Raw genomic sequence first — 27963 nt, 5'->3', positions numbered from 1 at the left:
GTCCGATGCAAGACTTGATGCCAACGTTTTAAATATAAAACAAGTTTCTGCCATAATCCTATATTCGTGTCTCATAGGCTAACAGGAGCACTGGGTAAACAAACGTTATAGGGTGACACTTGTAAATTTTGAGGGAATTCCTCAATGATTCTTCGAGATAAGGTTTGAATTAAATTAGCTTTCGTTTGTATTAAAACTGTCCCGACTCCATGGATGTATACATGGATGTATACCGGTATAAAAAGAACAAGGGGTCCATGTTTTGAAACGGTAGGCTATATTTACTCCAACATACAGCAGATAATTTCAGCGAACAGTTAGCGTAGTGGTAGAATAGCCATTCCATAAGTCCCGCACGGGTGGTCTTTTATTTTTTGAAAATGTAGCATAAATTGTTAATCTGGACATAATTATAGCTTTATGTATAAAGTAGCTGAATATACACTGTGTACATAACAGATTAACTGAACATGCACATTCATGGTAACGGTCATATTTCGACGTCAGCTTGACGTTCCCGCGTAGACGTCTAAATCATCCCCAAATCACCCTGTGATCCGGCCTAGTCCTGAACGTCACTGAAACACGTCATCACAACGTTATGACGTAATTTTGCTTTCTGGGAGAGAGAGAGAGAGAGAGAGAGAGAGAGAGAGAGAGAGAGAGAGAGAGAGAGAGAGAGAGAAAGATACTGTCTTACAAACACTTTGCTAACGTGGTGTTAAAATAGAGAGAGAGAGAGAGAGAGAGAGAGAGAGAAGGGAGACCAACCGTGTGCTGCTCCTTGGGGGACAACGCCCTCTTCATAGTGTGAGTGTATTTGGCTCAGCACAGTAGTGTACCCACACACACACACACACAGAGGTGGCTGAGTGACAGATCCACAGGACCAGCTGGGCAGGAAGCACTGGAGGCTGGAGCAGTGCAGCGTTCAGCCACAGAACAGCCTTTTAAAACATGTCCTCCTCACCCCATTTCCAAAGGCAGACGGGCCGCTAAGAGAACCAAACCTCTCGACACAGGGACAGTTTCTTCCCAACTGCCATCCGCCTTTTCAATGAGACCCGAAAGCGCCCACAAATCAGATTTTTATCACTCCCCCACCCCCCCCGACCACAAGCGGCTCAGTAACAGGCTGGGACCGCCCCATGGACATTATCCCACGGGCACTATCCTATCCCCCTTCCCCTGACCCCTATGTCTCTTTAAAGGACGTTTTACTTTGAACGTTATCATTTGAGATTGTTTTCTGTATTGCTCCATCTTCTACTATTGATGTGGCTGCATACTTGCACAAAGTCAAATTCCTCATTTGCAATCTAATGACTTACTATGTCTATTAAAATATCTTGATTCAATCTAATGACTTACTATGTCTATTAAAATATCTTGATTCAATCTAATGACTTACTATGTCTATTAAAATATCTTGATTCAATCTAATGACTTACTATGTCTATTAAAATATCTTGATTCAATCTAATGACTTACTATGTCTATTAAAATATCTTGAATCTTCAAACAGAATATTTCTTTACATAGATCTATTTGACAACAACTCCAGAGTTTAAATGAATTTGATAGGATTTTGATGGTACATATTCAGTTAGCAGTCAGATATAATAAAAGGTTGATGGTACATATTCAGTTAGCAGGCAGATATAATAAAAGGTTGATGGTACATATTCAGTTAGCAGGCAGATATAATAAAAGGTTGATGGTACATATTCAGTTAGCAGGCAGATATAATAAAAGGTTGGCCTTGGTCAAAATAGAACTTGAAAATGACTCTTCCTAATAATGGAGGCACTACATCCGGGTACTAGCGTCTTCTACAGAGACCTCTTTATGGTCTTGGTTTCTGGCACTGTTTACTAAAAGAGAGTGCACACAGCAAGCCGCCGTGCTCTACCTCTTTCTCCTATGTCATCAAGCACAACAGTAACACATGTCGTCGTGTCGTGGAGGCTCTCCTACAGCATGCAGCATGCCAAATCCAGTCAAAGATAATAACGCCAAATCCAGTCAAAGATAATAACGCCATTCCCACTTTCTCTGCAAGGTCTAATCCAGCGCCCCATTTTCAACCATCATGCGTATTGCGTAACCATTGATATCCTCCAATCACAATCTTTCCAACACGTTTCATGACGACACACGTAGCATACATGTCCAAGGGCTCTCACTGCACCCCGTCTCACATGTGCTCCCACACATACGGACAAACACACTTGGCGTTATTACATGTGCTTTTGTTTTAATACAGAAGCTATTTTTGAAAGCATTCCAGTTGAGTGATGTAGACGCTCATATCCGTCCTGGGTGTCTGCGTCTGAACTCCATATTTAGAGCTACACGGGGGTGAACTACACATGCCTTTCAATCAGCCATGCGCTAAACCCACACACAGCCTTATCCACACAGCTGGGCCAGGCGCTAAACTCCTATTACAATACTATACTTAATAGATGTGAAACAATTAACCATTAGGCACCAAGAGACAAGACAATGCTGTCATTACATCTAATGAGCAGCCACTGGTCAACAGTATCATACAAGCAGCCAGCCCAGCTGTACAATAGCTTTCTCTCTACACTGATTTCCCTGATCGGATTAAAGACCACCAGATCAGAGAGCCCCTCCCCCCTCTTACACTTGCCCCTCATGAAACAAATCCAATCAAGTGTCACATTAAGCAAAAACACTGCGCTAATTCAAGAGGTCTAGTAGTGAATCCGAGGTAATGAAGTGACGGTCAATATATCCAGCAGAGATAGTCAGTGTTCTCCTACATGTGACATACATGAAGTGTCAGGTGACCTCCTGAGGTGAAGGCAGGAGGGCTGTGAGGATTAGCACCAGCCTGCAGAAATGCTCTTCTGGGTTTTAAAAGCTTAAAAGCTCCATCTTCCAAAGGGCTCCACAGGCTGAGCGAGTCCTCGGCGCTCTGAAGCATCAACTCGCTAATAAGAAAGCTAATTGGGGAACGACAGTGGCGACGTTAAGGTCTGATTGACTAAACAGCAGGGGACTAACATGCTCTTTCCCCCTCTGTCTCTCTCTGAAGACTATCTCCTATCCTTCTGACCAGATCACATCATGAATTGTTAATAGCAGTAGTGGAAGAAGCCCCTGCATAGTCCTCCTCACTCTTACTTCAGGTCAACCCCTCTCTTTTTCTACTCTTAACACAATGAGAATTCCCATCAGTGGGTCTGAGGGCATTGGGCTGTGGCCGCCCGCTAGTGTGGGAAATGAGATAGACTTACCGAACAAATCTGCAAATGGATCTCTGCCGCCAAAGAATTCCCTGAAAACGTCCTCAGGATTACGGAATGTGAAGTCAGGGCCGCCAAAGTGATCACCATTGTGATAATGGCCTCTTCCTGGAGAAATGACAGATCACACATACAGCTGTCAACACAAGGCACATAATACCACACTGGCATGGCTGTTTGTACTGCATCTGAATTATTCAAACCTTCTAGTGTAGCCCTAGAAAGACTACTGGTGGCTAACGTAATGGTTTTTAGGCCACATAGTACCCATCACCGATTAGATTTAGGTTTCCAACTGCAGGATTCCTACACATTTTCCAGTTCAAGATTTAACACTTTATTTGAAGATTTTGGCCACTGTTAAAAAATATGATGTATGCAGATGTCGACTAAGCCATTACACTCTGTATTTGAAGATGATTAAATGATGAGAACATAATGTATATCACGATAGGTGAAATGCCAGTGGTTCTACAGCTACATTCCTTTCAAGACCTGGAAATTGACAGGTCACTCCCTTACCTCCTCCGCCTCCCGAAAGGCCTTCTTTGCCGTATCGATCATAAGTATCCCTCTTGCTTTCTGGGGTGAAAAGAGGAGAGCTTTAGGTCAGATTGAGAGACGGACAAACAAGATCAAACAAGCCACCAGAAAGACAAAAATCATGTTGTGTTTTTTATTCCAAGTCTCTGTGCTGTTAGGGTGTTAGGGAGCGTCCACACTGCATGACTCTTTGTTTACATCCATCTAACTCCCCACTTTCCACTTTCATGTTGACAATGTGTACACTGTCACAGATAACTGCAATAATAATAATAACAATACATCGGATTTATATAACGCTTTTCCTAATGCTCAAAGACGCTTTACAATACACAAAAAAAAAAACTTTAATAGAGAAATAAAGAAATAAGAAAGGTGAGAGAGAAATGTACAATGAAATGCACGACGCCATGGTACCACATAATTACAACAATGCTCGCTCATCATTTTCAAGGTTACAACATAATAATAATAATAATAAATGGGACTTATATAGCTTATATAGACATATATATTTTCTAGTACTCAAAGATGCTTTACATCTGGTGGGGGGAGCGACGTTAGTGCACACTGCAAGGATCCTTCTACCAGATATGTTCATTTAATTTGATCGATTAATTAATTTGTTTGAATGTATTACATGCATCACTTCAGCTAATTTCTTTTCTAATTCCGACTGCGGGATTTGAAAGGTGAGAAAGCTGCTGTTAAACAGTGAGAGGGCACATTTCATCACGGGCCAAATCGATAACAATCTAAGACATGAGGAAACAGAAATGACAGCTAAAGCCACTACAGACTACACAAGAGCTTTTCTACAAGAAGAGCCAATGTTCCATTTCCCCAAACGCCCCCAGGCCCAAACAATCCTCACATTGTTACGCTTTGAAGGCAAACAATTAATGCCTTGTTTCTTTCTGATGCTGCCGGGAGAGAGAGTGGTACATAACAGTGACAAATATGATGCTGCCGGGAGACTGGTACACAGGGTGCGAACTACGGGGGAGCTGGGGGGGCTTTGGCTCCCCTTAAAGAAGTAGTAGACCCCCTGAAAGGCTGACTTGTGAAATTTGGGGGGGTCTCTAAATTATTGACTAATATATATTACCCCATGTATTTTCTATTTCTTTTTCTGTACCTTCATAGTGAATAATGCGTAAAATTACGCTATTTTAATCGTATGATTCAGAGTGTGCTCAATCACTGTCAAATTCACTGTAAGCCCCTATACCGACATGCATGTTATTCTTATCATCACCACATCGAAGCGTGGCGGCGCAGGTGCAAATCAAACGTCATTCACGCGGGCAGGTCAGATTTAAAACAACAGCAAGATGTCAAAAAGAAAACAAGGCAGTTTGACAAACTTTACATTCACGAAGAAATGGAAGCAGCCGTCAGTTGAACAGCAACAAGTCGCTTCTACTTCAAACGCAGATGTGGAAAAAGTGACGACGAGGTGAAGCTGGAATAGCCTACCTCTGAGTCCTCCCGCATATGGAGGACTGTTTGTGAGATGGAATGCGTCAGGAACTTCACAGTGAGTGGGACATGTGCGTTATGGAGTGGATAAAAGTGTTGGGCAGAGATATCATGTTCTTGTGAATGTGGATGCAGTGTATATGGAGAGCAGTGCGCCCGTTTCGCCTTTCTGTGCTCTCTCACCCTCCCTCCCTCTCTGTGTGCGCAGCGCGCTTTTCTCTCTTGGAGAGAAAAGTGGAACAGACAAGAGCTGTATCCGTGTCTTTGAGTGTGCTGATTTAAAATTAGTTATACCCCTAAATTGGCCTTCAAATTGCCTCAAATTTCCGCCGCTGCCCTTCGGACGCCGGCTGTAGTGCCCTTTTATGAATTTGAGCCCCTCAAAAGTCGGCTCCCCCGAAAGCCACAGTATAGTTTGCACACTGCTGGTACATAACGGAGAGTGGTACATAACGGAGAGTGGTACATAACGGGAGAGTGGTACATAACGGAGAGTGGTACATAACGGAGAGTGGTACATAACGACAAATAAATTAAGACGCTGTTGTGCCCTCAAACCTACATTGAAATTCCGGAGCATTCTTTGTCTTTTCCGGCTCACATCGTGAGCATTATTCTGGTAATGACACCCACTCAGGAAGCAGAAACATATGTCTGACCTGTTGTTCTGGGTGCTTGATGCAACAAATTGATACAATCAATTCCCATGTAATTGTAAACAGAAACAGTGTGATCTTATTTTTTTCTTAACAACAGAGATGACGGCGGACAAAAGGCTAACTGCCTATTTTGAGGTGTTGATAATAAGGCAGGCCTGAAAGGCACATTTCTAGACTGCACTGAAGTAGGGATGTAACGATAACCGTGATAAAATTCCTTACGATAACCGTACCGTTTCAAATTTTCATGATCATTAAAACCGTGGTACCATCATTACCGTGTTACCATGATTACAGTGTTTTGAAAAACATGGTAAATACTGTCCATCATCAACCAAAGTTGGCAACTGTCTCTTAGATGCAAACGCACAGCCTTGGAGAAATGATTTCAGTGAGTGTATCAATCCTTTTTGGGTCTGAGTTTTCAATATAAAACTTGGTGAAATTATTTGTATTAGTACTTTTTGAAAATTTTCAGCACATTTTAACAAACCGTGATAATACTGATAACCGTGATAATTTTGGTCACTATAATCGTGATATGAAATTTTCATATCGTTCCATCTCTACACTTAAGGGAAACATCAGTCATCCATACACACATAAATTCAGTACATAATCACTCATAATCTCTCCCTCCCCCTCTCTCTCTCAGACGAAGCTGTCTTACCATCTGAGAGCACCTCATATGCCTCTGACAGCTCTTTGAACCTTTTCTCCGCTTCCTCCTTGTTGTCGGGGTTCTTGTCTGGATGCCACTTCAGTGCCTGTTTTCTGTAACTGAGACACATATAAAACACACTTAAGATACACATAATAGACACTAATACAGAGAGAAACAAACACACACTGATAGGCTAGATATGCCTGGATATGCCATGCAGTTATTCTGCCTATGACAACGGTGTTATTTATTAAGATAGACTAGAGCTGGGCAGTGGGGAAACTACGTAGTGTGTATGTATGCATGCATGTTGTATAATAGACAGACGTCCCCCCATCAGAAACATTTAGTCACATGCACGTCTTTTTTTAGGGTGGCAACCATGACTACACCAAACACACAGACAGACCCCCACAGACACAGATACCCCCCCTCACCCACCCCCCCCCCCCCCCCCACACACACACACACACACACACACACACACACACACACACACACACACACACACACACACACACACACACACACACACAATATCCTTCTCCCCTCCCAAGCAGAAATAACAAAGACAGCCTGGACTCCATTGAGGTGCAGCGTAGGCCAGGCTTGCGCTGCATCAGCTGTTTGCAGCAGCAGCGGACACACAGATGCTGTGGATGGGTCCAGGGACTGAAAGTCAGCCAAAAGGCTGCACACAATCCAGGGATTGCCTCCCTTATGGCTCCATGGTGAATAGTCTTTGTAGTCCAAGTCTTTGTTGGAATCTATGACATTATCTGGCTGTGTCAATGTGGTCACATGGTCAACAACAGGCTCAGAGTACGGCTAACAGTGTAGCATGGCTGATAATAACAGCCTTTGTAGTGAATAGTAGAAACAACAATATCTACTATCGTTGTCATCACGGCCAATGCTCTCTGGATATTGTATGTTCAGCTGTGATGCTGAGTTCTGAGATAAAGTAGGAAGTATTGCTCTGCTGGCGATCGAGCTTGCAGAGTTGTATCATGCTTGGTGAATACCCTGCCTATGCTGAGAACAGCGGGAGGAGCGCCATGTTTGTTGAATACCCTACGCTGAGAACAACAATGCGTGATGTCAACTCCGCAAGCTCTATGTAGGCCGACTAGCCTAGCTGTCACACTTCATATGAAACATCCATCAGAGATCAGAGGGGTCACAGGCTAAAGCAAAGGTCATCATAGGTTAAAGGATGCCAGCAGTCAAGAGAACATTTGGCTTTGGCAGTGTGCTTACTTCAACAATTGTTATCAATAGACAAGAGTGCATCAAGATAGCAGCTCTCAGCATTTACCATCTTTCTACTTTGGATCCTCTGTGAATTCCCCTCTTCAATATTTGACCACTGTTAGATACTATCTGTGATGTTTAATGCATTCCTGCCTTCTCTACTTCACTTACTGATTTCCTACCTTTTCTTAGAACGACTTTTACTTTTGACAAGCCCCAGAGAATGTGCCTGCATGAACTTGTTGCTTTCAATCAAAGATGGCCGTATGGGCATATAAATATAGGGAGCCAGCCAAGTAGTTTGGGAACCTTGGGGCTTGTGTACGATGGCGGCTGATTGCATTTCATTCTGGTCTATTGAGGCTACTGTCAGTGGAGAAATCGGTACGTCTGTGTCTTCTATGATGGATTTCTCCCTGTATGCTTGTGAAATGTCAGTGCAAAAGGTGGGGTCTGCATAGAAGTCCATGATGAGACACTGGATATGAACCAAAGTGCTAACAAGATGGAGTTTGGGGTTTAAACAAATAAATAAATAATACAAATCAAAATTAAATACTTGAAAAAAAGAGTATTAGAGGTGGGAAGCATCAACTTCACCTTTGAGTGAAGTTCAACCAAATCCCAAACTAGCATACTTCACATTCCACAACCTCCGGATGAAGAGACCACCAGAGCATAACCGTCATTTTAAACAGGAACTTAAGTGTTTCCGTCCTTTTAACTTTTAAACAGACAAGCTGAGAGAAAACAAGGCAATTCACATGCTGCGTGTCAGAAACACAGCTTGTCAGGCAGAAAGCAGCGAGGAGGTGTGAGTAAGCGGAGCAGGCCTGTTCAGTTAGTGAGTGAGTGTAGGGGAAGGTATTTGACAGCAGCAAGGTTACAGGAACAAGAGTGGAAACTTTCTGCACTGCAGTCTCCCTCTTCTCCCTCTCTCTCTGTCCATTTGCACAGCTAGAGGGGGTTATAATTAACCCATTACATCCTTCTGAGTGGCCCACGTTTCTAACGACAACCGCTGGGTAAAAATAGTGCAGGACACACTCAGGGGCACTTACGCTTTTTTGATGTCCTCTTGCGATGCATTTCTCTGGACTCCTAATATATGGTAGTACTCCACCATGGCTCTGTGTGTGTGCGTCTGTGGCTCCTGCCTTGCGTGAAGGTCCTCTGCGTGATCTCTGTGGAGGGAGTTAAGGCATGTTAGCTGGAGGGATGAAGACAAACAAACTGTGGCTGAGGGTGGCCATGTGTGACGGCTGAGAAGCCTCCTCTCCAGGCCAGAGGGGGATGGTGGGGGGGGGGGGGGGGGGGGGGACTTGGAACAGGGAGCGGGTGATGGCCTTTCAGAGGGTGGCAATACCAAATAATATAATCAAGTGCCCTGAAATAGAGTCGAGGGGGGAGGAGGAGAACAGCAAAGCTAACACTAGCCCAGCAAAATTACATCATGACTGGGTAGCTACGCTAGCTCGAGGATATAAGACATACAGTATATTATAGTCCAGGGGTTTTCAAAGTCTGAGACTGTGGGCCTCCCCCCACAGACAAAGCTTGGAATAAGGAGCCCTGCCCTCGCTCAATTCCTGGATGCCTATATTGGATCATGATTATGTTATTTGATCCCATAGAGTCTAGACAACAGTTGAGCCAAGATAGCCTGATATTCCTGTTTAACTTTGACACTTTGATACTTCAGACTACACCAAATACATACATAATTGTCTGTCTGATGGCATTTATTAGTTTCATTCTGACTCTGGGAAAGTGGGAAAAACTGTCCCCCAAACTATCTCTTTAACCAAATCACACACATTTAGGCTATTCTATGTGATCTCCTTTTGATAACAAATAATAAATGCAATATTGTTTCACTTCCATTCACTGAGCCTCCCCTGAAACTGCTTGGAGCCCCCCTGGGGAGGCCCACCTCCCACTTTGAAAACCTGTGTTATATAGTCCATGAAGGAGTTTTATTTTTAACATGACCTAATGCTTCAGTCATGATGAAGCTGAGCCCACTCAGAAACAAGACACAACATGTGTGATGATAAACAGATAAAGCATTAAAAGACATGCAGGTCGTCCCTCTGAATGTAATCCCCAATCAAATGAATAGAGTACAAGAGAAGTTATCAAGATAAAGATATAAGAGTAGTATCAAGGATTTAAAGGAGAAATTGAATGATTTTGAGGGGCCATTTCTGTGAGTCTGTGGGCTCACTGGGCTGCCATTGCCAATGTGACTTTTTCATTTGGAGAGGAGTTCTTTTCTTCATCAATCATATTTTGAAAAAAACATTTTGCTTTTGCAGTGTAGTCTCATTTAGTGTGTCAATGTTGGACAACTCTAGCACACAACTGCTTCAAAGGTTTCGAGACAAGCCCATGACAACCTAGGTGGATGCATACTTGTCCTTGAATTCGACGGATGTCAAATGTTGCCTGTGAACACTGCCTGAAGTTATTATACAGGTGTCACATTGCCACCGATCTGCTACAGAAGCACCCAAAAGAAATCTGTCTTTTCCTCAAAAATAGAATCATTACAAAAACACACATTTTAGCTCTGAGCCTCACTCTGGATGTTAACAATACCAACTTGTCTTTTTCCCTCAGTGTAATGCAAAGTTAACCCCCCACCAGGCCTAAGCATCAGGGACCCCCCCCCCTTTTTGTGCCTAATTCTTCCTATGGAATCTGTGTCATAGCTTCTTTTTTTTTGTGTATTTTACATTTTAACATTTCATTTGTACGCACAGACTTGATCTTAAATTATGCGCGCACTGCGTAGTACAATTGAAGAATCTTTGTGGCATTCATCAATACTTGCGTACTTCCCACTTGTTCTTAGGTAAGATCTAAATTAGGAGTGCCCTGGACCACACTTAAGCCAATACGCACAAAAGCCAACTTGCGTTTTGTGTCGTGAAAGATGCATGTCTCCATCTCCATTCGCATGTCCACTCCACATCAACCTGCTGCCACTAAGACATCATCAGGATGTTTGTATTCCTGGGATGGGAATACATTTGTGTACAAATCTGCGACAGATAACGGTCCACAGTAGTCAGGGACACAAATGACGTTTAAACCGGTTTTCGTCGTGTTAAAGTTGTACGTTTATTAGCTGGTGAACGGGAGCGTTGCGCAGAGAAAGCCAAATTTCCCCGAGACTCTCTCCTTGCTTTGGAAATATTTTCTATGGTAGAAATGGATACAAATCTTCTACAATATTGGTACCACTTTATTTGGATACTCCGCCTATAGAGATACAGAGTGGGGCGTTTGTAACATTTCAACAGCTTCTTAGTTGACGTTCTACCAATTCAACTGTTTGGCTTTTGTGTAGATGTTTGTGTTTGGGGGCCGTTCCACACACCTGACTCTCACATCCTGCCACACTTCACAGTGACATGGTGCTCCCCAGAGATAGGGCCTGAGTGGGAGCTCTGCTTCTTCTCTCAGATGCAACAGAGTTGGACAATTCATCTCTGCAATTTCTCTCTTCACTCAGACATCCTGTGACCCGGGGTTGTATTGAAGTCTCAATGACAGACTTAACCTCTCTGTAGGGAATTTGATATTGTAGTTTGTACTAAAAATATAAAAATGACTCCACTGACTTCCAGATGAAAACAATCTTACTTTGTTAGACACGATTTCCCCCCCTAACAGGAACAGAATAAGAGAGGGAACAAGAATGATAAAGATATGTTTGAAGATAAACCCCTCTCTAAGCACAATGATTGTTTACTAAAAACCTTAAAACCAACTTGAACTTACACAAGAATCTGCGTGGTCTTAAATATAGCTTATGGCTGCTAACACCGGCCAAAGCTGATCAAATCAACCGCAAAAGTAGATTAACTTTAAGTAGAACGTGAGGATTCCACTCCGCAAGTCGACCTTAACTAGACAACACACTCTTGAGACAGGCAGAAATATATGATACAACGGTAGGCAGCTAGCCATCGAAAACAGTCAAGAAAAATGCCTTCCAAACCCAGAGCGCATCATTAATTATCGAGGGATTTGGGATATCTTACCTATCGTACTAAAAAGAACAACCCAGTCAGCAGTGCGTCCAATGCACGTCCGGTTGTGTTCTGTTTGTCTGCTATTTATAAACTGTGGCCTTTGCAGTTAGTGTGTGTGACTGTGTGTGTGTGTGTGTGTGTGTGTGTGTGTGTTATGGGATGGGGGGGGGCAGTAAATGACTGCTGGTTGGCCCTTGGCACAGGCAGTAAACACCTGGCAACCTGTTTTGTTGTCTGTGTGTCAGAGACAGGCTGTAAGGCTGTTTTGTTGTCTGTGTGTCAGAGACAGGCTGTAAGGCTGTTTTGTTGTCTGTGTGTCAGAGACAGGCTGTAAGGCTGTTTTGTTCTCTGTCAGAGACAGGCTGTAAGGCTGTTTTGTTCTCTGTCAGAGACAGGCTGTAAGGCTGTAAGGCTGTTTTGTTCTCTGTCAGAGACAGGCTGTAAGGCTGTAAGGCTGTTTTGTTGTCTGTGTGAAGGCTGTAAGGCTGTTTGTTCCCTCGTTTGCTGATTTGACTTCTCTCCAACCCTCCCTCATGTAGGCATTTCTTCACTCTCCCTGTCCTACAGTAACATAGATAAGATTCTTATCTAAGAAAAGATGTGACCAAGAAGTTCTTTCCTTTTCATTTGCTTTTCTCTCCAAACCATCTCAATGTCCTCTTGACTCACGGTCATATTATTCAATGTATGTTCCTTTACCCCCTCCCATACTCCGCCATTACTGACCCACTCCCCCATCACCAGTCCACCCGCAGCAGTTGGGATTTACTGGGTGCTAATGTCAGCTTGATTTGTTTACTGGTGGCTCTGTGCAGTGTGTGTGTGTGTGTGTGTGTGTGTGTGTGTGTGTGTGTGTGTGTGTGTGTGTGTGTGTGTGTGCGTGCGTGTGCGCGTGTTCATGCATGAGAAGCATCACATAGCTGACCCAGAACTGCTGGGTTCCTAATGTGCTCTGTGCAAAACGTGCCTCAGAGTGAGCAACAAAATGTGAGTCAATCAATCCCACGATGCCACAGGGCGCCAGAGGCCACGGTTGTAACCTTCAACACTTCACAAAAAGCAGCACTCAATTATTCATGTCACACACTGTCTTTTTTCCATTTTCCTGGCACAAGTGCTGGCAGAAAACTAAAAATAAACACCACCACTAATCAAATATAAAACGGATGGTACAGCACAGTCTTTATTATAACATCATCATGAGGCTCCTGTTATGGAGCAATCCATGAGAAAATAATCCCATTACTTGGTTAGCACATTTACAGAAAATCTACAGTGGAGAGATCTGTTCCCACAACTATGTGACCATTCAGTCATTTGACAGGTCATGTGACTCATGTCTACATTTAGCAAGTAATTCCCAATACCATAGGCAGGCCTGCAGGAGCAGCAAGGCTCTCAGTGTGCTTAAAGGCCCTTGGAAATAACTGATCATCAGTGGACGAGGTCACCAGAGTTATCTGTCTATCTATCTATCTATCTATCTAGTATCTATCTATCTATCTATCTACTGATGTCATCAGTGATCTCATAAGACTGATGATGTAATTAGTGATGTCATAAGGGGGCATACACACAAACACCCACGCGCATGTAAACTTAAGGGCAATAACATTTTGTGAACACACATCCGCACACACCAATAGGGCAGGCAAGGCCACGGAGCAGCCGAGATGCGGGTGAGGCCGCTCAGCGGCTGACCTGCGTACAGTATGCAAGCTGCAGGGCGAGTGAGGCCGCTCAGCGGCCGAGCTAGCAAGCTCGATTCCTAGTGCCATAAAATTGCTTACTTGGTCGGACAAGCAGCCAAAAAAAAATCTAAGTATTCACGAGTTTCCTGGTGAGATCGTGGGCGCTTCCATGACACCCTTCCTCCCTGTTACCAGCTGCCGGTTGCCTGTTTCCGCCCAGGAACATTCATAGCGAAAGAGACTGAAAATCATCATAATAATTGTTGTGACTTTGTACCTACCTATGTCTTGTAATGATGCCGCCCAGCACAATAATTTCACACGTACATAATTGTACAACGGAGTGACAATATCTTGAATCTTGAAAGAGAGAGACCGCTAAAGCTACGTTCAATGACCAAATAATAAGAGTTCCGGTTTGGATGTTTAGCCTTCAAAACAAAAGTGGCCGCTATGCAACCACATACTATTTTTAGCTACATACTATTTAGGCTAAAATAAGCCCGTAACCGGCAACCGCTGAGAATCATGGGAAACGTAGGTGCAGGAATAAGGTGAATACATTCAATGTTTGCTCCTTAAATGACTAAAACAATGATTATCAAAATTATAATTGATAGATTTTCTGTCAATCGACGCACCATTGTTTCAGCACTACATATGTGCATGTATGAAGGCTTGAGATTGATGGAGAGTGAGATGTATCTGCTGCAGTAATGAGGGAGCTGTATCAGACGATGGAGGTGAACAGAGCAGAGCCACAAAGCAAAGCTCTGTGTTCCGACGCTCAGTCTTGGCCACAAGCTCTGGGTAGGGAGGGACTGACCCAAAGAACGAGATGGCAGATAAAAGTGGAGAGACTTAAGTTTCTCCACAGGCTGACCAGCCTAGATTCTCGTGATAGGATCAGGACCAGTTTGTGCTGGTCTCTGATAACAATGAGTCTGCCTACAGAGAGGAGGTCCAGTCACTGCTGGGGTGCTGCTCAGACAACAACTTATCTCTCAACACCAGCAAGACCAAAGAGCTCATCATTGACTTCAGGAGGAGCAGAGGTGGACACGCTCCTCTCTTCATCAATGGAGAAATGGTGGAGAGAGCGACAAGCTTCAAGTTCCTTGGCGTCCACATGTTAGAGGATGTTTTATGGACTGCCAACACCAATGCACTGGTAAAGAAGGCACAACAACGGCTATACTTTCTGAGATCATTAAAGGAAAGGAAAGCTGAATAAAGACCTGCTTGTTAGTTGTTACCTTCTACCACTGCAGCATCACGTATCATCATGTATGGCATCTCAACATGGTACTCCAGCTGCACCGCCGCAGAGAGAGAAGCTCTGCAGCAAGTTATCAACAGCGCCCAGAGAGTGATCAGAGCCCAGCTGCCACCTCTCGAAACTCCCGCTGCCTCCACAGAGCCACCACCATCTGCAGAGAGCTTACTCACCCCTAACACCACCTGCCTCCACAGAGCCACCACCATCTGCAGAGAGCCCACTCACCCCTAACACCACCTGCCTCCACAGAGCCACCACCATCTGCAGAGAGCCCACTCACCCCTAACACCACCTGCCTCCACAGAGCCACCACCATCTGCAGAGAGCCCACTCACCCCTAACACCACCTGCCTCCACAGAGCCACCACCATCTGCAGAGAGCCCACTCACCCCTAACACCACCTGCCTCCACAGAGCCACCACCATCTGCAGAGAGCCCACTCACCCCTAACACCACCTGCCTCCACAGAGCCACCACCATCTGCAGAGAGCCCACTCACCCCTAACACCACCTGCCTCCACAGAGCCACCACCATCTGCAGAGAGCCCACTCACCCCTAACACCACCTGCCTCCACAGAGCCACCACCATCTGCAGAGAGCCCACTCACCCCTAACACCACCTGCCTCCACAGAGCCACCACCATCTGCAGAGAGCCCACTCACCCCTAACACCACCTGCCTCCACAGAGCCACCACCATCTGCAGAGAGCCCACTCACCCCTAACACCACCTGCCTCCACAGAGCCACCACCATCTGCAGAGAGCCCACTCACCCCTAACACCACCTGCCTCCACAGAGCCACCACCATCTGCAGAGAGCCCACTCACCCCTAACACCACCTGCCTCCACAGAGCCACCACCATCTGCAGAGAGCCCACTCACCCCTAACACCACCTGCCTCCACAGAGCCACCACCATCTGCAGAGAGCCCACTCACCCCTAACACCACCTGCCTCCACAGAGCCACCACCATCTGCAGAGAGCCCACTCACCCCTAACACCACCTGCCTCCACAGAGCCACCACCATCTGCAGAGAGCCCACTCACCCCTAACACCACCTGCCTCCACAGAGCCACCACCATCTGCAGAGAGCCCACTCACCCCTAACACCACCTGCCTCCACAGAGCCACCACCATCTGCAGAGAGCCCACTCACCCCTAACACCACCTGCCTCCACAGAGCCACCACCATCTGCAGAGAGCCCACTCACCCCTAACACCACCTGCCTCCACAGAGCCACCACCATCTGCAGAGAGCCCACTCACCCCTAACACCACCTGCCTCCACAGAGCCACCACCATCTGCAGAGAGCCCACTCACCCCTAACACCACCTGCCTCCACAGAGCCACCACCATCTGCAGAGAGCCCACTCACCCCTAACACCACCTGCCTCCACAGAGCCACCACCATCTGCAGAGAGCCCACTCACCCCTAACACCACCTGCCTCCACAGAGCCACCACCATCTGCAGAGAGCCCACTCACCCCTAACACCACCTGCCTCCACAGAGCCACCACCATCTGCAGAGAGCCCACTCACCCCTAACACCACCTGCCTCCACAGAGCCACCACCATCTGCAGAGAGCCCACTCACCCCTAACACCACCTGCCTCCACAGAGCCACCACCATCTGCAGAGAGCCCACTCACCCCTAACACCACCTGCCTCCACAGAGCCACCACCATCTGCAGAGAGCCCACTCACCCCTAACACCACCTGCCTCCACAGAGCCACCACCATCTGCAGAGAGCCCACTCACCCCTAACACCACCTGCCTCCACAGAGCCACCACCATCTGCAGAGAGCCCACTCACCCCTAACACCACCTGCCTCCACAGAGCCACCACCATCTGCAGAGAGCCCACTCACGCCCTAACACCACCTGCCTCCACAGAGCCACCACCATCTACAGAGAGCCCACTCACCCCTAACACCACCTGCCTCCACAGAGCCACCACCATCTGCAGAGAGCCCACTCACCCCTAACACCACCTGCCTCCACAGAGCCACCACCATCTGCAGAGAGCCCACTCACGCCCTAACACCACCTCTCTCCACAGAGCCACCACCATCTACAGAGAGCCCACTCACCTCTAACACCACCTGCCTCCACAGAGCCACCACCATCTGCAGAGAACCCACCAGGGCTCCAGAGTGCGTGTATTTACACGCATTTTCCCACCTTAAAATCTTCCAGTGCGCCTAAATATTTTCATAACATGCACTGGTGCGCCTTGGAATTTGTAGCGTCTTGTAGCGTCTTTCTCTCTCTCTCTCTACCACCCTGCTTTGTGCCACAGCGTGCGGCCGCTGTCAACCTAAATCTCTCACATAGAAAGACAGGGAAATACAAAAATAAAACGTTTTCAATTGCTTCTGAGTGCTTTAGACTTGGGCAGAATCGTTTTACTTTGGAAATCCGACTGGAAGTCGTATCGTCCTTATCGCTAGTAGAACACAGGACAGTCCGCAGCCAGCCATCCAGATTACTGGTGTGACCGGCCAGACTCACTCGTACCGGAATCGGAGTCACAAACAGATGGAATTAAAATGTGTCAGATGGTGGTTTTGTACACGGGAGACAAAGCTACGGCTTCAGCAGACGAGTTTTGACTAACATTAGGAATAGGAATAGACTAGTGACCACTGGAGAGTCAGTTGACAGCCGGAACAGGGACGGCACCCGGGAGCAGTATGGGTTAGCGCCCCAGCCTGCGTCTTCTGTGAGGAAGAAGCCCAACAATCCACAAGAGGCCTTGTAGGAGGGCCATTCAAGCCGCAAGTGGAGACTGCAGTGCCACCAAGTACTGGTACTGCATGGTGTCCACTAAGATACCATCACCTCGGAATGAGATGTTTGGAGCGGGGGAGTCTGGTGCAGCGCACAGGTCCTAGACCTGGTGAGACGAGGGAGGAGCCCGGCCGGGTGGCAACCCACAGAGCCCGGTCCCTCTACGTACCAGAGCCCTCTCCCCCCCCGGTCCCGGCAGAGTAGTTCCGGAGCAGCGGATTGAGTGGCCCTGACCACGTGACCACCTTCGACCCTTCCTAGAGGGCTGACCGTGGGTAGCTACTGGGACGTAAGTTGGGGCTTGGCCAGCCCCGGCTGGGTCACCTGGGCGAGGGTGTATGATGTTGCGAGACCCGAAACATCCTATGACCCCAGGGTACATCACTGAGGATACGTCCCAGTTGCATCCATGCAATGTTTTTTCTTTATAGGTTGGCTGGCATGACAATGACATCTTAGCGTCTAATGTTAGCATCGCTAGCGGGATGCTAGTTGTTGACAAGCAACAATCTGTTATTTAAAACAGATTGTTGTTGTTGTAATGTTTACATAAACAGGAAATAAAGCTCTCAAAAATATATTTCCTTGTCATCCATATAAGAGCCAGAATGATTTTGGAATGATTACCTGATCAAAATGTGGCAATAAACTTATAAATTTCAGCAAAGCCAACAAAAAATAAAGGCATAATTCTAACACAAAAAGCATTAACATTTCAGCATCTAAATAGACACGCCTTGTTTGGGCATGAGCTCATTGAGTAAATAGACAATCGATTATTAGCGTCGGTTAATCGAAAGTGAAATTAACCGAAAATTGACATCCCTAATTGTGGTGCCAAAAGGCGTGGTGAAAAATGTGGGTGCACCTAAATTATGTGCTGGTGCACCTACATTAAAAAGTAAGGTGCACTGGTGCACCTAGTGTAAAAAGTTAGTCTGGAGCCCTGCCCACTCACCCCTAACACCACCTGCCTCCACAGAGCCACCACCATCTGTAGAGACCCCACTCACCCCTAACACCACCTCTTCACTCTCCTGCCCTCTGGGCGGCAGTACAGGTGCATCAGTGCCCGTTAGTGCCCATCAGGCCGACCCTCATCGACCTCTGAGCCTTCTACATCGGATCATCATGATTACGGTAATTATCTGTTCGAATTTTTTTTTTTGCTGTTTTACTAATAAAAAAGGCCAAGTGACATGACCGTGTCATGTCACGCAGGGGACACGCCGGCGGCATTAAACAAGCGCACCCCAGTTCAGAGAAGCCTCCCCTCCCCTCCTCCGCCGCTCTACTGCTTCTCTGAACAGGGTGCGCTTGTTTAATGTCGCCAGCGCGTCCCCTGCACGTGAGAAGTCGGTTGTGTTGTGAAAACTTTACGACAAAGAAGAAACTTCATGTTCTTTGCTGTTTTCAACCCAAAGTGAGTAAAAGTATTCAACTGTGAATTGAACTCGCCTGTTTCCAAAGTAAAGTTGAAGTCGCTCCATTACATACAGCAGCAGCAGCAGCTGCTGCTGTGTCTCTATATCAACTCTCTCCTCAGTCTCCTCAACTTTCTCTCTCATTAGGTTCAAAAATCCACATGAATCTAACGTTATATCCGACCGCCAGTAATTCTGTCCGTTTTCGGCCAGCTACTTAAATTCAACACACACACACGTTGTTGGTCAGGATCTGTAGACTGTAACGTTAACGTTATTTGTTTTGCGCTGTTGGTTCAATATTGCTGGTATGAGAGCCACTGCTCTCATACTGTCGGCTGGCTCAGTCTGTGCAGTAGTAGCTAGCCTGCCCACCGGTCTCATGTAGAGCTCAGCTGTCCTGCTGTTAACGTGCATTGTAGCGGCGGAGCCAAACGGCATTACAGCACCGCAGCGACTCCATCAGTATTTTACCAATAATCTCTAAAATCATTGAAAAATGGGTTGCTAAACAACTTATAGAATTTCTTGATACGAGCCAGACCCCCTTGCACCCCATGCAGTTTGGTTTTCGTCCACATCACTCAACTGACTCTGCTTTGGTCCTGCTCTTGGAGAAAATAAAAGGTTCCTTGGACAGGGATGGTTGTGTGGGAGCGGTGTTCCTTGATCTTAACTCATTCACTGCCAATATCTGACTGGCATTTTTGGCACAGGCCAAGTATTTCCATAATGTTTGGTCATCTTTCAAGACCCACAGTAAATTCTGTACTAGGACTACAGTGATGTCCAATACCTCGAAATGAAGATCTAAGTCTCTACTTTCACCCCCAAAAAGAAAGTTAGCTTTTAGCATGTTCTGTACTCTACTTATAACCCTTTTTATACACCCCATGTTCACCAGAAAAGCCTGTCTGGGAAGAGAAAAGGGAGAAAAAAGCATTTTTGTAAAAGGGCACAATCTCAGGCATAACTCACTCTCAATTCTTTTATTTTGAACTGTATTGACATCAGACATGTAAATATTATTCGTTAGGACACAAATGACAAAAAAAAAATATATATATATATATATATACACACATGAAGTGCTTTTTTTTTTACATTCAACAAAACAGTTTACTCGGTGTGAGTGTGCAGACAGACAGACAGACAGACAGACACACCGACAGACAGACAGACAGACAGACAGACAGACAGACACACACACACACACACACACACACACACACACACACACACACACACACACACACACACACACACACACACACACAATCCCCCTTTTAGATTTCTAACCCAACATAGGATAAGCAATAACCACGCCCTGTGGCGCTGGGATTGGCCAGGAGCAACACTGGAGGGCGAGCAGCCCAGCGATTTCATGAACCAACTCTTGAGCTCTTGAGAAGGACAGCGGGCTGCTGTGAGTGCCTTCTGCCCGCTGCTGCCTAGCTGTTCCTGTGTTTATTTTGATTTGTTCTGGTACACCGTCCTCGTCCATGTCTCCCTGTCATATCTATGATCGTTCCCGTTTTCCCCTCGGCTATTCAACACGTCCTCACCGCCCTCGCAAACTGATCGATCATTTCCTCATTCCTCCATGATCAAACACATCTCTTGATTACTTTCTCCCGTTTTCTCCTGGCTGGCACAGAGGAAGGCGACTCCAGCTCGGCGTTTCAATTGCGTTTCTCCTGTCTGCACAAGGAAGCGTTACCCGTTCTCTGCTTTTCCTCTGGCTCAATTTCAAAACAACAGCTGCGGTATGTGTTTGATCGCGTGCTGTCGGCTACCCTTTGAAGGCAGGGACCTGTGTCTGTGTGACAGGCTGGGCAAGTGTTTGCTGCAGGCGCTGCACCAATAAAAACAAAAACACGTCAAACACGTCCTTGGCGGGGAAGGCCATTGCTGATAACACGTCAAAGACGTCATTGGCGGTGAATGAGTTAAGAGGGCGTTTGACACCGTCAACCACAGTGTGCTCCTCTCTAAATTGTCCAGTTTCAATTTTTCTGCTGAGGCCATTAAATGGGTTGAATCATATCTGTCTCACCGGGAGCAGTGCACTGTGGTTGGCGGTGTCAGCTCCCCTTACCTGAGCTGTCCAGTAGGGGTCCCCCAAGGGTCAATTTTGGGGCCAATTTTCTTTTCTTTGTACATTAATGATCTTCCTGATTACTGTTTTAATGTAGATGTTCAGCTTTATGCTGATGACACAGTCATCTTCACAAGGGCTAAAAACCCAGGGGAGGCGGCACGTGTCTTATCTTTAGCTCTCTCTCATATCCAGGCGTGGCTAACTAAATCCTGTCTCGTGCTGAATGCAAAAAAAACAGTTTGTATGTTCTTTTCTAGAAGAAACATTGCACCTCCGCGCTCCAATGTCTTCTTGGGGTCAGAGGAATTATCTGTGGTTAATGAGTTTAAATACTTAGGCGTGATGTTGGACTCCAACCTAACGTTCAGCAACCATATTAAAATGATTTCCAAAAAAAATAAATTCCACCTGTATAATTTCAGACAAATAAGGAGTTGTCTGTCCACAGATGCTGCGTTTTTATTTTTACACTCGATGATCCTTTCGCATCTGAATTATTGTATAACTAGCTGGTCTTTGACAGGAGTAACCACTCTCAAAACAGCCGAACTACTTTATAAAAAAGCCCTGAAAATACTAGATAAAAAAAACCCTTTCTCATCACCACTGTCAAGTCATACGTAAATATGACATGCTAAGTTTTGAGAACTTTAGAAATTTCACCTCTGCCTGTCTAATATACAAAGTTCTACATGGACTGGCGCCGCCTCCTCTTGCTGACTTCATTAAATATCGTTCGACCGCCAACTCGACTCGTGTCACTCGGGCCATCACGAAAAAGGTCTGTGAGGTCCCATTTAGAAAAACTTCCTTTAGTCAGAAGACCTTATCCTTCATGGGAAGCACCTTCTGGAATAATCTACCTCCCTCTATTAGAGAATGCCCTAGTCTCGCCACCTTTAAAGGCCAGTTGAAACTATGGCTCAGATCAAACCAGCAATGTGATCATACTTAACATATCGTCTGTCATGTTTCGTTGCATGCTCTGTGTGTTTTACTCACCTTATGTTTTACTAACCTTTTGTACTATTAATTTTTTTGTACTATTATTTTTTCTTTTCTTTTTCAAGATTACATCAACCTGCCATGGGACTACAGGTGGAAACTAGCCCTTGGGCTATAACCTGGCATGTTTACTGTACGGCTGTACTGTTCATCAATGTGCAATGTCCCATTCTTTAAATAAATGAATCTGAATGAAATGAATCTGAATGAATAAATCATTAATTAATCCCCCCCCATCAACGACGATGCCATCGTCCTTCACGATGTTTCACTGTGGTTGACATCGCACAACATACAGTGGACTGTGTGTGATCCATGCACACACATGATATGAACGCTGACCCCTTTTTTAATGCTTATTTTATTCTATTATCTTTGTATCCTTTTATTTATTATTTATTTACCGGTACTTATTATTTAAGTATGTGGTATATATGTGGGCTTTTTTTTAGACTTATATATCTTTTTATTCCACCTAGGTAGCTTGGTACTGCACACTGAATTTTGTTGTACAAGTTACAATGGCAATAAAGGCTATTCAATTCTATTCTATTCTTTGTGTCAAGCTGTGCCACTGTGTCCCTGACCCATATCAGCAGCTAGGCCTCCAGAATGAATGGATGGATGAATTGAGGCTAAATAACAGCTTGCCAAGGAGAGACTTAGGTAGGGAGTGAAGTACTGTAGTGTTCATTTGTGAACAGCGAGGGAGGCTCTTCTTTTCTCCAGAAGCACTGCCTCAGCAGGAACCTACTTGATGTTGGATCTAACTAATCCAGACAGGCTGAGCAGTGCGAGACCACAGCAACATCTGTTCGGCCTTATACAGCTGTGCTGTACTGGTGTGCCAAATGAAATGGGCCTTAAAAGAGCCATCAATACTACTTTTATAATAATACTTTTTTTTTTACATTAAAATTACTGAACGCAGGTAAACGGCGTATGTTAAACGCTAAAAATAGGCCATTGACACTTTCAGATTGCCAGCGTCAGGTCAGCCAGAATAACACAGAAACTTCCTGTTAGAACTTTCTAAATAATGTAATTTAAATAAAAGTAAATAGCCTTATTGATGCACGTTGCAGGAAAAAAAGGTATTTTACCAAACAAAACAGCAAAACTTGTATCAAAATACTTGTTGTGATGTTTGTTAACGTTACTGGTTTTATTGTGAAAGCCCTAAAGCAGATGATCTACTTTTACATTCTGGCTGACTTGACGCTTGTGCAGTTTATGTTGATGCATTATGTCTGAAACACACTCATCTCATCCTAGGAGTGCTGTAATGCACCCTTTTTTTGTTGTTTTCTGCCCGTTGTAAAGACAATTTAAACTAACTAACCCACCCTAAAATCCAAAATACATATTTTCCCTCTCACCTGTAGTGCCATTTATCCATCGTTTTGTGTTAGTTGCCTGAGTTTTGGAGATATCGGTCATAGAGATTTCTGCCTTCTCTCCAATACAATGGAACTGGATGCACCACAACACTCAGCTTGTGGTGCTCAAAGTACCAAAAAATGCATTTGAAAAACTCAACAGCAATGTCTCTTCTATAAGTAATGACCCGGTTACTCAGGATAATCCACAAACCTTGTTGTGAGCAGAACTATTTTATTTCGACCAAACTACACCCTCTAGCTTCTAGCTAGTTTACATGAAACTGCAGCTAGCAGTAACTAGAGCAGCAGCTAGCTCGCAGCAAGCGATAGTAATTCAGTCGAAAGAAAATAGTTCCTAGATCAGGGGTGTCAAACATGCGGCCCGGAGGCCAGATCCGGCCCCCCAAAGGGTCCAATACGGCCCAAAGGATGACTTTGCAAAGTGTGAAAATTGCACTGAGAAGTCCTTCAATCCAATGTGGTGCACTTGTGAAGGCTAAGAGTTACCAGGTTTCAGGAGCAAGTTAAATATTAAGTCACCTATTCATGTTATCTGTATTAATCACTACATGGTCAGCTATTTTCATTACCTTTGCTTGACTATAGAGAATTGCATAGTTGCCATTAATTGTAATCAGGTGTGTAGTGGTAAATACAGAGGTGGGTAAACTATCCAAGGTGAGTAGTTTACCCACTTTTTTTTTCCCTCAATGATTGATACAGTTGATCTGAAAATAGGTGAGTAAACTATTGGCTCATTTCCACCACATATAACAGCACAGTACGGCTCTACTCTTACCTGCCTTACTCGACTCTACTTGATATAAACTTCTGCTTCCACAGCAAGTTTACTCGCCTCCGCCCACACCTGGTCGTCATAGCGACCATCTGCCCTCCGCCCATAGCCAAAGTAGGGTATAATATATAACGTTAAAATTAAATCCATACACGGAACTTTTAAACTGGTTATGAAATACTGGTGCGGTGCCTCTATATGACATACATGGGCAAATAAGACCATCGGCCAGGAGAATGGATATCAATCTGTTGTTCTTTACATGCATTCGCTGCGCGAGGGACGGGGGTTACGCTACGGGGAGAGGGGAAGCCTCTACCCCGGCAGCCACTCGGCCAGGCAAGACTGCGGCTTCGCTAACCCCCGCCTCCGGCCTAGCGGAGCCGACAGCTGACTTTTTCTCTCTCAAAACAAGTGAAAACCACCGTCATGTTAAAGCTGAGCAAGGAGATCGATTTTATTTCACCAGAGCCGAAGGCAGCAACACAAAAGACTGATGGAAATAACAGAAGAGAAGGTAAGCCCCACTAAACTGGTATCCAGCATTGACAGTAGATACAGTAAACACGATTCTGCCTGACCAATCAGTCGTCTGCAGTGTTTTCACGTCACTGTATGGTACCGGCCGGGTCCATCGCTGGAACCTCAACAAAGCAAGGACCAAAACTAGCACGACTCAACCCCGACTCAACCCGGGCTGTCCAGGTTTTTGATCGGTGGAATGAGACAAAAAAAGCGAGACGAGCTGGGCGGGACCGCTAATACCAGCGGTGGAAAAGGGCCATATCTGTCTCATTTCAAAGGGGTGGGTAAATTGCGTTTACCCTCCACTACACCCCTGATTTTAATGCACAGTACAGAGTAGATCATGTGCTTGATGGTAGCTGAGATAACCCTACATGATAAGGTGTTCTTAAATGTACTGTAATTCTTTACACTAAAAGAAACTGGAAAATTTGGAGGTTTTGTCATTTATAGGTTATTATTGATTATTGATTTTCATTGTCTGGCCCATTTGACACCAAATTGGGTCGCATGTGGCCCGTGGACTAAAATGAGTTTGACACCCCTGATGATCCTGCTCCTGCTCACAACGAGGTCTGTGGATAATCTTGGGTAACCGGGTCATGATTTCTGGAAAGAGACATACTTTTAAAGAGCATGGTGTAGGTTAGAGACCACTTTGCATTAATATGTGGGACTTTTATGTAGCAATTAGGATTTTCTTTTGTTTTTCCCCCACACATAGCTGCATCTAGACTGTTTTTTTGTAAAGCAACTGGCACGCGCTCAAGAAAACCCGCAAATCGAGCAATAACACCTGTGACGATTTTAATAAACATAAACAATAAACGTTTCCTCGGATCATTACCCCTGTATGCTGAGCGTCTGTCCGTCCGTCTGCGACGATATACTTATCCGCCTGAGACCATTCGGGAGCCGGATTACATCAGTTGAGATGGTCGGTCGGCTGTGGTTCTCCAAAATTATATTTCCAAATAGGCGTTATTTTGAAAAACCGATTGATATTGGGGGTCAACTAGTTACATTTGACTACTGAAAGTTTGAAACTATTAAAAACTTCATGAAGTGCCATATTAACCATAGATAGAGCCCAAACTAAACAGAAAGTAAACAGTTGCCTTGGAGGGAAAAATGGTGGAGCGGAGTTTTCCTCTTCTCCCGTCAATGCCAAAATGCATTCTGGGCAGTGTCGAATTATCGTACCAGAGGGTAAAAAAATTGACATGATCGTTTTTGGTGGTAAATTATCGTACAAATACGATAATTATTGTACGCGTGCCAAGGTACAGTCGCCCAAGTGACGTCACAGGTGTTCTCTGCCCAGATGGCTGTTTTTGAGCATGTGCATTATAATGCCACCTTTTTCTCCGTATTTCTGCCCTGGGGGCATGTTTTAATTCTTATTTTCATAAGAAGAAGAAGAAGAAGAAGAACTATAAATAAATAAAAAAAGATTTTTACGTGCACCATGCTCTTTAACATGCACTAGCCCCAGAACCTCTAAATTAGTTTTTCCGGCAGTATCACCAAATTATGCCAGTGTGCATGTGTCGGGTGTCAGGTCCCAGACAACTAGCCGATTCTCGTCAAACTTTGTCTTTAAAAAAAATAACTGCTCACTTTTTGAAGCACCTAGGATTCTGATATGTTAAGGTTGTTCCATCTGACCCTACCCATACGTTCAGAGTGCAGAAATAAATTGAGTTTAAGATTTCCACAAGTTTTGAGACCATAAGGAAAGAGGACACTTCGCCCAGAGAGGCATCAGACGAGCTGTCAGAAGAAGCGCCTGAAGGAGGCTGCCACATAACCTCAAGCTCAAGGGATCCTTGTTTTACAAAGGTATTGTTAGACTGCCCCAACCCCCCTATAGTCTGACTGAGAATTCAGACCCTCTTTCCCATCAACTAAATATATTTTCCATCTTTAACATAAATGTTTATGAAATGTGTATAGTTGATCTATAAATAAATCAGCCTCCTCCCAGCACCATGCAAACAAGGGCTTTTCGTAATCTCTCACATATACACGACTTGATTGACCCACCCCCATGCTTCATTCTTGTTTAATGAAAATAAAACTGTTAAAGGTCCCATTATTGTGAAAAACTTAAAGTAACTTTAAGTGTCTCCATTTTAGCACTGCCAACAATCAGTGTAAACAAACCTGGTCTACAGTAAGTAGGCCTACCATACAGGCGGCACTTTTGCTTCACATGCAAGTAATGTAAAAGTAGCTAGATCACACAGAAAGAAAGAAAAACACACTTGAAGGGACTTCTAGACAGATTAGCGACTGAGAATGGGGTATTTCTGGATATTTATGAGAAGTCTGTTGTTGGCAATTGCAGTGACAGTGGGTAGGCTAACCTACTACAGTACATCTCTAGTGTTAACGCTGGCACTGGATTGACAGTTTACTAGTAACTGAACTGAAGCCTACAAGAAGAATGACTAATGTTAATCAGTTTGGGAATATGTTTCATTCACAACCCGTATGTTCAATTTATACATGTCGTTAATTAATTTGCTTAAAAGTTGTAGTGTAGCTATCGTGATGTGGATACAGCCGAGCGAGCACAGGCTGTACGAATAAGTTCGGTAGGCTAGCTGGGGCAATTCAGTCTGCCGCGCCAACGTTTTCTCTCAAAATAGACAAACTGAAAATCGTTAATCTATGAGATTGATGTATTGCATGTTTGTATGATACAATGAACGTATTAGCCGCACTGACTGTCCCAAGATGCGACCATTGTAGCGACTACACGGCGATAACTTCGGGGACATCCAGGTTGCGACATTGAAACACTACACAGGCAGCATCCCCACACATGTAACGTTGTGTAGGTTAGACTATGCGACAGGACGCTGAAAAGACGGGTCAACGTTCTCGGACTTATGGCAAAATGAAGCCATATCAACACGAATAACACCTACTTCCCCCCTAATTTAAAGAACGCTCACCTCTGCAAAGGAGACGTCCTTGTGATTCCTCTGGTCTTTCTTTTTCAAGGGCTTTTTTTGTTATTGCTATCCCCTTT

The 27963-nt window shown here is 44.9% G+C and overlaps 1 protein-coding gene across 1 annotated transcript in view; it reads right to left on the bottom strand.

Moving 5' to 3' along the window:
* The window catches only part of dnajb6b (DnaJ heat shock protein family (Hsp40) member B6b), a 33472-nt gene that overhangs the window by 5460 nt on the left and 49 nt on the right, over nucleotides 1-27963 (bottom strand). Inside the window, exons 1-5 of the mRNA XM_083658797.1 lie at nucleotides 27887-27963; nucleotides 8942-9064; nucleotides 6633-6742; nucleotides 3801-3860; nucleotides 3270-3386 (exon numbers count right to left, since the gene is read on the bottom strand). The exon at nucleotides 27887-27963 is cut by the window's right edge and continues 49 nt beyond it. Coding sequence (XP_083514923.1) covers nucleotides 3270-3386; nucleotides 3801-3860; nucleotides 6633-6742; nucleotides 8942-9006 — 352 coding nt within the window. The 5' untranslated portion in view covers nucleotides 9007-9064; nucleotides 27887-27963. The remainder of the gene's footprint in view (nucleotides 1-3269; nucleotides 3387-3800; nucleotides 3861-6632; nucleotides 6743-8941; nucleotides 9065-27886) is intronic.

Source organism: Poromitra crassiceps (assembly GCF_964638095.1).
Source record: "Poromitra crassiceps genome assembly, chromosome: 2".
Taxonomy (NCBI): domain Eukaryota; kingdom Metazoa; phylum Chordata; class Actinopteri; order Beryciformes; family Melamphaidae; genus Poromitra; species Poromitra crassiceps.
Note: the sequence above shows the minus strand (reverse complement) of the source record. Positions and strands in the feature narration are given on the sequence as shown.